General features: G+C 37.7%; 1 protein-coding gene across 1 annotated transcript in view; it reads left to right on the top strand.

Annotated features, from left to right (window-relative positions):
* The window catches only part of LOC131251260 (ferredoxin-dependent glutamate synthase, chloroplastic-like), a 175,449-nt gene that overhangs the window by 1,162 nt on the left and 161,398 nt on the right, over positions 1-12,889 (top strand). Inside the window, exon 2 of the mRNA XM_058251878.1 lies at positions 11,183-11,495. Within this exon, the coding sequence (XP_058107861.1) occupies positions 11,183-11,495 (313 nt within the window). The remainder of the gene's footprint in view (positions 1-11,182; positions 11,496-12,889) is intronic.

Below are 12,889 nucleotides of genomic sequence, written 5' to 3'. Positions count from 1 at the left end.
TTTTGTTAACCAAATAATAGTAATTTTTGTTCATGATGCTTCTGAACTGGTGTCCATAATTTTGGTGGTTTAGTTTGTATTATTTGTATGCCTAACTGTCAGCATATCATCTATCACACTTTGACAGAGTATCAAAGCATTTCTCTTTTGTTGAACTGGCTGCTCGAACGTATCTTTTCAGTAACGTATAATACTTGATTTGGAATGACTGAATTTTGTGCCATTTCTTCCATGTCTTTCCTCTTGACTTGTAAGTATCAGTGATCCATTAAAAAAAGTATCTGTTATTCTTGACAATTTCTAGCTGTTACTATCACATGCCATGGGTTCTCACTTATCAAACATGCTCTGAGGGTGTATTTGGGAAGTTGGATATAGCTGGAATTGAAATCGTTTTTCATGGATTCCTTGTTTTGCACTGTTTGTATTGCAAACAATAGGTTGGTAAATCAAAAGTAATGATTACACTTTTTCAAGGAAATTCTGTGAGTTTTTTTTTTTTTTCATGATGCCTCCTCATGAGGATTTCCACGGTTATGGGAGATACTCTCACTATTTGACCATTGACCTTTCAACATTTCCATGGAAAATAACCTTGCACTCCTAACAGTGGACTCCATGTTCTTTTCCATTATTTTCCATGTTGTCAGTTTTCCAGGGGTTTTTTTCCATATCTGCGTTTTAGGATCTTCCTATCCAAACACTCCCTAATTGCAATTTATGACCTGTGCCCCTTCATTCCCACAAGAAGTCCCTTTGTGTTCACTCCTGCTTTGTAGCTACCACAATTGGCAACTTCAACGAGAGAAAGTATACCAGTACATTTACCAAAGCAGGTTTCATTAGTTCCGCATCCCATTGAGAGCTAGGATCTCTTCAAAGCTGCTAACTTCTTTCCCATCCTAACAATGATTGGGTCCTAAAAGACGGTCCCTATGGATTCCATCTAAAGACAACCCAACTGCATCCCAAGAGAGTTGCATGATCCTGAGAACCAGTTGCCTCTCCTGCTTTGAGTCACGCTTCAAACGCCTACTCCCACTCCTGCTTCCCAGCTATTTGGTCTTCATGGCATTTTGAAGAGGCTTCCCCACTCACGCACCTGAATTTGTTGCTACTTCACTTCACACTGTGCAACTATAAGAGGGACACCTCCTTGGCATTAAGTGCTACCTCCATGTCGCTTTTACCAAAATTTACCCTTAGCAAGGAAGAACACTGATAAGTTTCTTCATCTGACTCAAGGGCTTGAAGCAATTCATTTGCACATTGAAGATGTGAAACTATTGCCTCTGGATAACCCATTGCAAAGCCTTTGAAAAGCATTAGAAGATCTCTTCCTGGCAGAGAGACAAGCAAAGTCTTTTGGCAATTGTAGTGAAAAGAAAAGAGGAAAAACGGTCCCTTGGTGAAGATCTCATGAACTTCAAAGTAACCATTCTGCTCTGTTCACCAAACTAGAAAAGGATGCTGTTGAAATGCATTCCTTTATCCATGCAACCTGCCTATTCTATACCCCATTCGTTTGATGATGGAGATTTTGGCCATCTCATCCATTGTGGTAAGTGGTTATAAGCAGTTGAGAAACAAGACATGCTTGGGCTTCAGTTGAAGTGATACTGGGACGTAGTTCTATTATGACTGGACTGCTAGACTGATGCCATGTGGGAAAAAGTAGAAATTTACATTTATTGTTAGGGGATTAAAAAAAATACCTGTAAATTGTAGTGGAGTTAGCTACTATGCACACTCCTACGAAACATCATTTCAGCAAAGTGACATGTACCTTGCAATAAATCAAATCTTCATGAGGGACTAGATTCCAGATATCAACATCAGAGGGTGCATCCGTTGGGCTCCACAACAATTTGGTATAGGGCCTCTCAGATTGTGTCGGATGCATATAGTCATGAGTTTTGACAAAAGTGTAAAAATTATTATAAAAAGGAAAAATTGGGAAGCACTAGCATATTTGTGTTTTTATCATGTATTAAATGGTGTATTCACTTCTGTTCCCTTCCTACCTGTTTACACTTCTTTACATTTTGAAACAGACGCTTCCTAGCTTCTGCGCTCAAATCTGTTGCTGTTTCGCTTCATGCTTCATGTCACGATAGTTGGGACTTTTTCTGTATGGAGGGTACCAAAAAAGAAGAGGAGCATCTTAGATTGGACTATCTCAAATTTTTGATCATTTAACTCATTTCTTTATGGGGCCAACCATGGCTCGCTTAGCTCCTAAGGGCCAGGGCCTTTTCAATTTGATTAGGGCTAGGGTCCAGGCAGGGCTTAGGGCACTAGTTGATTAGAAATACTACTCTTGGTTGCCCTCTCTTGCCACCCTCATTCTATATATTCATATTAATTTGAGGCTCATGTTATGGGGAGAGCATGCTCTAGATCCTCTTGCAACTGGAGGACGAGGTTGTCTGACTGAGCTTGCGTTAAACTTCATCATTGTCTTAGCACTTCCTCCATAGGACCAACCATTCATGTACATAAAAAACAAATGATTATATTGGTCATAACTCATAAATTAGTTGATAGTTAATATACACCAAAAGTATAACTTACTGTCAAGCCTAAGGTTTTTAAGTTGTTTACCTTGGTTGGTGGTCACTCTTGTGTGCCTTGTCATGGGATCCGTAAAGCCTCCCAATGAAGCGCATAGGTATCCAATTGTGACAATTATACGGGAAATAGTTAGTTCAAGCTAATATATTTAAAATGCATTTGGTATCTAAAACAAAGGTGGAAAGTGGTCGAGTTTGTTAATTGTTTTGATTTGCCTATCGTGTCCAGCTCCAATCTTTGTATTACCTTTTTATTCTGATTCTTATTGATCATTATGAGTCCGCTGCATGTGAAGATTTTGCAAATTGATTTAGAGTTTTTAAATTTTTTTAATTTTTTTTTTTAATTTCTTTTTTTGAGATATGGCATGATGGATGCAGTCATCCAAAAAGGAATATTCTTCGGCACTTATTCTTGCTTACTTGTCTTCAGTTGATTTGAGCTGAATGTAATAATACATTGTTTCTTGATCCTTTTTCAATTCTAGGAAGTGTTTTTTAAAGGCTAGGGTTTATTGAATGGGACAAATTTGTAAATGTTTTTGTAATCTGCCCCATTGAGTTATTCCGTAGTATTTGGGTTTCATATTCCTAGTTGTATCGGGTTCAATGGTCTCTCATCATCCATCCTTTTTGTTTCATTCCTTTTTTACTTAATAAATGTGAGACAGATTTAAAAAAAGTTCATTGATTGGGTGATCCCAATCAAATGATCAATGGCTAGGAGAACAGCAGATTCATATTGATTATACTAAAAAAGCTATGATAATTGATCTGGAGGCTAGACCATCTATTATGCGGGGCGCATTTTGATTACCCATCCTTTCAACAATCAGTTTGATAGGATGATCCGAAGGGTTCGTTCAATGGCTAGGAAATGGTTGTCCAATATATTAAAAGAGGTCTGATCATTTATCTTGCCAACCATTATTTGCGGACCATCTTTTCTTGTGGTTGTCTATGCTTCTCAAGAATCACGCATAGTTGCATAAATGTCACCGTTTTTTTACTTAATAAATTTGAGACAAATTTAAAAAAGTTCAGTGATTGGGTGATCCCAATCAAATGATCAATGGCTAGGAGAACAGCAGATCCATATTGATTATACTAAAAAAGCTATGATAATTGATCTGGAGGCTAGACCATCGATTATGCGCGGTGCATTTTGATTACCCATCCTTTCAACAATCAGTTTGATAAGATGATCCGAAGGGTTCGATCAATGGCTTGGAAATGGATGTCCAATATACTAAAAGAGGTCTGATCATTTATCTTGCCAACCATTATTTGCAGACCATCTTTTCTTGTGTTTGTCTATTCTTCTCAAGAATCACGTATAGTTGCATAAATATCACCGTTTGATTGCATGATCCCATCTCAAGTATCACTTTAGTGTTGACTGTTGCACTCCATGTATATTTGCACAAAGTGTGATGTGAGGCAGCAACAAATTCGACTGTGGGAGCACAGAAGTGTTAGTTTCATACCGTTAAAGAGTATAGACGGCTAGGGAATGGGAGTGGAAATATGAATCTGAAGTGCAATTTGGAAGTGGGAAAGGTTCCTAGATAGAAAAATCATGCTACTTTGCAAACCCAACTTCCATGAAAGAGAGATTGAAGATGTTGCCAAAGAACTCAAGTTCAATGTTGTTGGGATTTTAACTCAAGTCCCATGGAACTGTAGCCATTGAAATGGTGGAAACTTTAAAGAGTTTTGGGGAAATCGGGTTCTTTATTATGGAATTCCATGCATCCAAATGACCCCTTGTGCGTCATGTATTCTTGGCTGTCTTAGGTGCTGTAGTGCTTGTGGTTTGTCCTTGTCGTCTAGTCAACAATGATGTTTCTTGCTAGTAGAGTAAATCTAAGGCTAAATGCTGGTCTTTTATAGGATTTAGACTTTTGAAGTAATCCTCACTTTGTTTGCAAGTGTTTTCTCAAGTTTTTCTTGTGCGTAGACCTCTATGGGGCTTCGAGGTAAATACGAAGGATTGCGAAGATAGTAATGTCTTAGAAGAGGGACTTGGTGGAGATTAGAGGTTTGGCTTTGTTTGTCTCACAATATAACATTTGTCATGGACTCTATTTTGGAGATGAATGGCAATGAGTTCTTCTGCAAGTCGATCTTGGTTGATGCGGCCAAATATGGGTAGTATACCTTGTTGCATAAAAAGAGATCAATACCCCTTCGCAGAAGCCCCTCACTTGTTACAATATGCTTTTTACCCTTTGCATTCACCAAATAACATGAAGTGAGAGGCTGCATGCCCAAAACAGCAAAGGCAAGGTGGACCGTACGATTGTATGGCTTTATTATCATCACATGTGTGATCCTTAAAGGTAGACCATACAATTGTATGGACCGTATCCATTATCGATAACAGGATGGAAGACTGGTGGTGTTGGTGGGTGGTGACCTTGTATTTGCAGTCGGCTCTGTGAATCACATTTAAACTGGATTTTTATGAATGCTTGGCATAAGTTTGACAAGTGGCTACACACTTGACATCAACCCTCATTACCCACTCTAGGAACTGGCTGGCATTGTCACAGGTAGGCAGAGGTGACTGGGAATTACTTATTTGGGAGTATAGAAAAAGATAGGTCCAATGCTGTTGGAGCACTATAAGATAAAAAGGTCCAATGCTTTTGGAGTGATACAAGTCATTGTACTCCAGTTGCATCAAGGCACATTGTCAGTCCAATCAATCAATCTGGATAATGCATTAGGCCCAGCCGCATTTATGGGCTACTGCACATAAACCTGGCTGATTGCATGATTGTTGTTTGTCGGACCAATAACATATGAAATGGATGGTCAAGATTGTATATGGAATAATTAGCTCAATAAGAAATGTGAACCATCCATTTGGTTGGGTTGCATATGGTTCTAAGGAATCATTGTGATCACACGATCGTACCCATCCTAATACATGACTTGGAAACATGCTACCTATACAAAAGCAGGCTGTTGGATGGATAAGATCATTCTTCTGGTGTTATTTTTGCATGGTGGCCCATGATGTATGCGCTGGACCTATGCAACTGGAGTACTACTTATAGTGCTCTGGGTGCATGATTCTGTTATTCTAAAAGTATATGAGACAAATATAATATGAATCCAAAAACCAAAGTTAAGACATTGTTTAGACATCTATTTTCCACCACATTCATAATCAACAGTGTTTGTAGTATCGGTATTGATGCATGTATCTCACCCTTGGGACGTGGAAACGTATCGGTATCGCAAGGGCAATATTGCATGTATTGGGGAATGTATCGTTGTGTGAAGGAAACATTGGGAAAATGAAGGAATTTTTCAATGGAACTTTAGGAGGCGTTAAAAGAGACATGATTACAAACTTAAAACATTACAAAAAACAATTATGCATTATAAGTTATCACTGTATATGGTTTGTAAAATATGCATTGCCTGATAGAAGCAAGGTGTTCCGTATTCGCTATGATACGCCCTTAAAGACTGATACGTATAGATAACGACTATTACCGTTACGCGATACGGGAGTGAAACGAGGCAATTGGTTTTTTAGGACTGTATAGGCCGTTATGGTGGGCGTAAAGGCCGTTACAAGGCATAACGACCATAACCCCCGTAACAGTTGAAAAACAATCATTTTTTTTTTCCTTTCTATTTAAATCCATTTTTCTCATCATTTTTTTTAAAAAAAATTTTCTCATTAAAAAAACTCTTTAGATAATTTTACAATAGATTTCGACCATTCTTACTATAATTTTTAAGATTAAAACTGTAGATTGAAGTGATTTGAGCGAATAGAAGCTTTAAGGGCCATTTTTTCAAAAATAAAATAAAATGGAAAAATAGTATTTATGCCTTTTTCTTATTTCTAATTTTAGTGCTTGATTGTGATGTGTAAACATTAGAGACATAATCATGTTCACAAACTCACTTGACAGCCTGATACAACACTCTCACCAAAGAGTGGACTGTTACACTACCAAAAACATGTTCGAAACAGAAAATGAATACATATTTGGAATATTTACATTATTCTGGATTTTCTAGATATTTTTTTGTTCCAGAATTTTTCGGGCAAAAGAAAATCTTCAACTGTTACAGGGGTCGTAATGATCTTTACACCCTCGTATCGGTAATGCTGGTGACTAGAGGTGTACACGAACCGAGCTAGCTCGGTTAGCTCGCTTGACTCGACACGAAAAAGCTAGATTCGACTTGGTTTGAAGCTGAGTTTGAGCCGAGCCGAGCTGATTTTTTAAGCTTGAAAATGAGTTCGAGCTGGCCCTAGCTTGACTTGACTCGGATCGAATCCAGCTCGAATTGAACTCAGTTCGAACCAGTTTGGTGACTTGGTTACTTTGATATTGATGTTGCTCACCAAGTGTTTGATGAAATGACTCAAAGAAGTGTGGCTGGTGGCACGGAAGGTATGTATATGAAACCAACACCTTTTTTTCTTGATTTTTATGTTGCTTAGAAGGTCCCTTATTATTTATTTTTTTTTTCTTTCCTTGATTTTTATATTGTTCAGAAGGTGTTTGATGAAATACCCATGAAATCATTGTTCGAATTGGCCCAAGCTACTGATCGAACCGGGCCGAGCTGGCTAGTCGTGCTCGAGGACTGAGCTGAGTCGAGTTCGAGCTGAGGTTAGCTAGTGGCCGAGCCGAGTTGAGCTGAGGCTAGCTCGACTCGGTTCGACTCGATGTACACCCCTAGTGGTGATCGTTACGGCCACCGTTACCGATACAGAATACCTTGGGTAGAAGTGATGCACCTAATATCCAAAAGTTAATATATTCATAAATCACACAATACAAGTACCAAACACAAACAATACATTAAAAACCCAAAAAAGAAGCAAGAAATTGTTTTAATTATCATGATTTAATTATTTTCACTATTTTGAATTTAAGAAATCTTTTTTCAAAAAATGCAAGAAATTGTTTCCAATCCATAGATTGGCCTACAAGTAGTGCTCATTGATTTTCTGAGACCCAAATTGCAATTTAAACGGGTAAAAATGGAAGATTTTCGAATTTTATCCAAAATCTTTCACTTTATACAAATTTGAAGATTGGAGCTTCAAATCCATGATTTTGCATGCAAAATATGCATAATCATGATTTAATAACTTATTTCTACTGAATATGCGAAAAATAGTCATGTAAAAACAAACAAAATCACAAAAATCCTATGGAATGGGTTCCAGCCATTTCTACCTTTTGATTGAAATTTCTCCACCCAAACCTTGATCTCTTCAAACAACTTAAAAGAAGTTGTCTAAATCCTACCATTAAGGATTCCACCCAAAAAAGGGGGAGAAAATGGAGTTTTGGGAGATTTTTTTTTTTTTTTTTTTTGATTTTTCAGAAGAGCGGTGTTGCCTCGATATTGTTCTATGTATCTCAATGATATCAGGGAATATTTGTGAAGGGGCGGTGCGATATTTTGCAATATATCCATGTATTGACAATACATACGATATTTTCGTCAATACGGGGGAATTTTACAATTTCCTCTATATTTCATATCGTGCCTGCCCATGCGACATATATATATATATATATATATATATATATATATATATATATATATATATATATATATATATATATATATATGGGCGATGGACCAAAATTCACAGTGGGTCCCTCATGATCGCGCCTTGGGATACGAATACATATTGGTTATTGCACAGGATATATCAGTTGTATAGCATAATTTATCACTGTTGTTGGGAAACATGGGGAAATTGGTCAAAATTTTCATTGAAACTTTCAGGATTATTAAAAAAGACACCAATACACACTTAGAAATAATAATAATAAAATACAAAAAACAAGTGCACATAATATGTTTCCTTTGTTTAGGGTCCTAATCTATATGCATATTGAGTCATTGACTGAATTAATGCAACTACATTTAAAGTTAATAACCAAAAGTTATAAATGTAAGAAGATATGTAATGCAGGGGCATTTTCACACCGAGCTCGAGTGGGGTTGCCTGTGGGATGCAGGGGCACACTCGGGGTTGGCGGCCCGTGTGAGGGTGGTGGCTTGTGTGAGGCGGTACTCATGTGATTTGGGGCCCACGAGGGGGGTTTCGGCCAAGGTCCTATAATCCATGAGATGTGGGGCCTGGGCTATGAGATAAAGGGATTGATTCGCCATGCTCTAACAGTTCGAGCTTTTAGAGCAAGTGGTTAATTATCCTGCATCAAATTGGTACTAGATTGGGAGGTCTCGTGTTCGAGACTCCTCTACCGGGGGTGATTAATGCAGGGGCATTTTCACATCGGGCTCGAGTGGGGTTGCCTGTGGGATGCAGGGGCACACTCAGGGTGGGCGGCCCGTATGAGGTGGGTGGCTCGTGGGAGGCGGTACCCATGTGATTTGGGGTCCATGAGGGGGGTTTTGGGCGAGGTCCTAACCCATGAGATGTGGGGCCTGGGCTATGAGATAAAGGGATTGATTTGCCATGCTCTAGTAGTTCAAGCTTTTAGAGCAAGTGGTTAATTGTCGTACATCAATATGTATGGAAACACAAGCATTATATTCAAAAGTAAAAGAAGAAGTAGGAAACTAAAATATACCTATGGATTTTGAAAAAAATAATTATTAAATTTTATTTATTTATTTATTTTTTTGAAAAATCCCCAAGTTGCCGAGAATGTGTAGATAAGGTTATATACAAGTTTGATTTCGTGTTTGAATACTATGATTACAATCAATTTGAAAAATATTGGGAAAATTTTGATTTTTCTCTATCGCAACCCGGCCCAACTCCCCCAAATCCGTGTGATGGTTCGAGAGTGGTTTCATTATTCTATTTTATTCTTGGCATCCCTTCGAGGACAATTTTGGTGACTCCACTGGTCTTAAGTCACTAGCAACAAGAATTTCCTCCTGTTCTGGGAACAATGCTCAAATGCAAAAACGACCTCCTAGCACACGTCGAAGAAGTGAGAAGTCCATAAATTTTAATGCAAAACTATGAAGAATCATGTATTTCTTACCATTTGACGCTATTTACAACATATAGAATGAAAAAAAAGAAGAAGAAAGAATCAAAACTAAAAAATACACACCTTTTAGAATTTGGCCTTAAGAAGCTTCCAATCACATTTTCGGGGAAATTTCGAAGATATTCTTCCAAGAAACTAGAATAGATTGGATTGGTTGAAATCACCTTACAATGTTCTAGGAATAAGATTTTGTTTTTTATTTTTTGTTTTTTTTTTTTTTGGAAAGAAAAATCAATTTTTGTGATTTGTTAGACAAAACAGCGTTGATTTCCATTATCTGTTTTGATATCGCATGATACATAAAGAATTTATAAAAGGGGAGCGGATATATAGCACGATATCACGATATCCATGATATATGACAATATCGTTTATATATTGCACGATACCATGAAAAATAGATATTAAAGGTTGGTTTTGTATCTCCCAGTTGGCATAACAGATATATAGGTGATATTGCAAGATACTGAAAACACTGTGGGCGATAATATTGAAGCTGCAAACATTGATCATCAAAATAGCAACTCGTAAAGAACATTAACATAAGTAAGTGTCCAAGTAGGCTCAACCCATTACCCAAGGATGTCAATAGAGAAAAAACCCATGAAACAAGGATAATAGTTAAAGAAGGAAAGGCAATCTTATAAATGATAGAATTTCCTGAGCTACAAGTATCGAGCATCCTGAACATATATTACTATTTGCCATCAGTATCATAATTGTTGAAAACTCCTTCTCTGAATAGAACATTGCAGTGAGATTTCATTCTGTCATTCGGATAAAGGTGGTGCAGTTATCCCAATTAATATTACACTACTTTTGTATCAGTTGAAAGGAGACAACAAATGAGAAAAGTGCAAGGAATTCAGATTCTTTGGACTTACAATATTTAATCAGCACCATTGGAACCTTTTTTCCTTATCACAACAAAACGTTATTCAAGAGAAGAAAACAAATAATACATATCCATCAGATACACTAGAATGGTCTCACATTGATGTAGAAGCCGTTGGAAAAGATATATTTGAAATTCATTGACTGACAGCAGAGATCTTGAAGGATCCATTGTGAGTCGAGGAGATCTCAATAGTTTTTCTTGTATAAGTTTTTGCATTTTGAAGGAATTCTAAAGTCAAGGATCCCTCTCATTGTGCAATTGGGAGAAATCTTTTTGGGATTAAAAGACTCCAAATAACTGGGTTGAGGAGTGAAAATAAAAGGAAAAAAAGTGCAATTTTGTAGATTCTTTTAGTCATAACCGTGACCCTTTCTCATGGAATCATATTTTTGAGTGAAATCATAAAATTAAAATAGCATTATCTAAGACTCACAGAGACATGAAATTCCATCATGGCTATTGAGAAAAAAGAAGAAGATTTGAGCATAAGATTCAAACTGTTTCCCATAGTATTTAAGCAGAATTGTAAAATAGTTTACCAACAATGTTCATGGGATGGATTTATGCCAACTCCTGCTTTCTGCATAACTCCATTGCATTCTTGTGTGATTATGTTTGATTTTGGTCATATATGGTTGCTTGTGAAGTAACATCTAATAAGTTTGATTTTGTATGCTTATCAGGTTGCGAACTTGGATGACATCATATCAGAAAGAGGAGCTTGTGGAGTCGGCTTCATTGCTAACTTGGAGAATGAAGCATCACATGGGGTTGTTAAGGATGCCCTTTCAGCTCTTGGTTGCATGGAACACCGTGGAGGATGTGGAGCAGATAATGATTCTGGTGATGGTGCTGGAGTGATGACTTCACTTCCATGGGATCTATATAACAACTGGGCTAATAAACAAGGGCTCGCTTCTTTAGATAAATTGAAGACTGGTGTGGGAATGGTTTTTCTTCCCAAGGATGAGAAGTTTTTGAAAGAAGCCAAAACAGGTGATACATTGGAGAATTTGGACCATGTCACTATGTACATGCATATTACATACATGTGCATATGCATGATGATGATGATGATCATCATAGCCTCTCCCAGCACATTGGGGTCGGCTTTCAAAATCGTAGATTGGTGAAGCTTTTATGATCGGCTGCTGACATGACATCAACCTTCTTTTGCCTGAATTCTAGAAGCAATGATGGATCCCTACCTAGTATGAATGCCTAGCCAACCTAATACACACACCACCCAAAGGCAAGCAAACAAAGAAGGGTCATGAGGGTAGTTGCTAGAGATATCCCTGAGCACGAGGAACACCCACATGGAGTTTTGTTTTATGAGATACTAAATATTGGCAACCAATATCGCAACGAGGCATGCATACGTATCACCACCAGATCAGAAGCGGAAAGGACATGCTCTAGTAGTTGAATTTAAAGAATAGTGTGGAGGGCAATCATACATGTTTACCAAACATTGCTCACATGCCAACATCAATCATTGCTGTATTGCACTTGTCCCTTACTATCACTTGTAACTGCAAGCAATTGAGGTCTATACTGTGTAGTGATGCAAATTCTTGCTGAGCACTACACACACCCACCCCCCCACACACACCCACCTCACATCGTTGTCGTCGTCATCATTGTCATCATCATCATCATCATAGCCTTGTGCCAACTATTTGCCGCCTTTATGAATCCTATTTTGGCAATCAATCCTGTCTAAGGCCCTATCCTTGGTAAGTAAGCTAGCCTTCATATCAATTGTCATCGCCTCTATTGATGCAGTATGAAGTGGGAAAGTGTGCCCAAATTGGAAGAAACAATTTTCAGATTGCACATACCAGATTTTGGATCCTAATTCAAAATTTGAATGCAAGAAAACATGTTTAGGAATGAAAGAGATGCAATAGAAGAAATTAGGAATAAATGATTGACACCACACGAGTAGAGGATAGATCTAGGGCATCACACCACTGCATTAGAAAAAGGAGATAACATCACACGTGACAGGATTTAAAAGAAAAGAGTCCTTAATCATTAAATAAATGTGTCTGTACACGATCCATGTTTAGTATATATTGATCTTCACATGCTTGCTTTCCTAGGATAAACATGAGTCAAGTGTAACTTAATAAGTTTCTATGAAAAAGAAAGATATTTAACTAATTGGAGTTGAAATAGGAAACTTACAGTACACTGTTTAACCATGTGGCTAAATAGTACTAGTGGGCTATGCTGGTAATTTTGATGTGCTGACTGGACCAGTGGACCCCAGACAGGTTGATTGGACCACTATTTAGGTTCTGGGCTCCATAATCCAATCAAATCACTATATGTTTCATCCATTGGATTTGTGGGCCCCACAGGCAATCTGAAAGCCTATGGCC

This window comes from Magnolia sinica, chromosome 7 (assembly GCF_029962835.1).
Source record: "Magnolia sinica isolate HGM2019 chromosome 7, MsV1, whole genome shotgun sequence".
NCBI classification, from domain to species: Eukaryota; Viridiplantae; Streptophyta; class Magnoliopsida; order Magnoliales; family Magnoliaceae; genus Magnolia; species Magnolia sinica.
The sequence above is the reverse complement of the archived record's forward strand: the minus strand, read 5'-3'. Positions and strand labels throughout refer to the sequence as shown.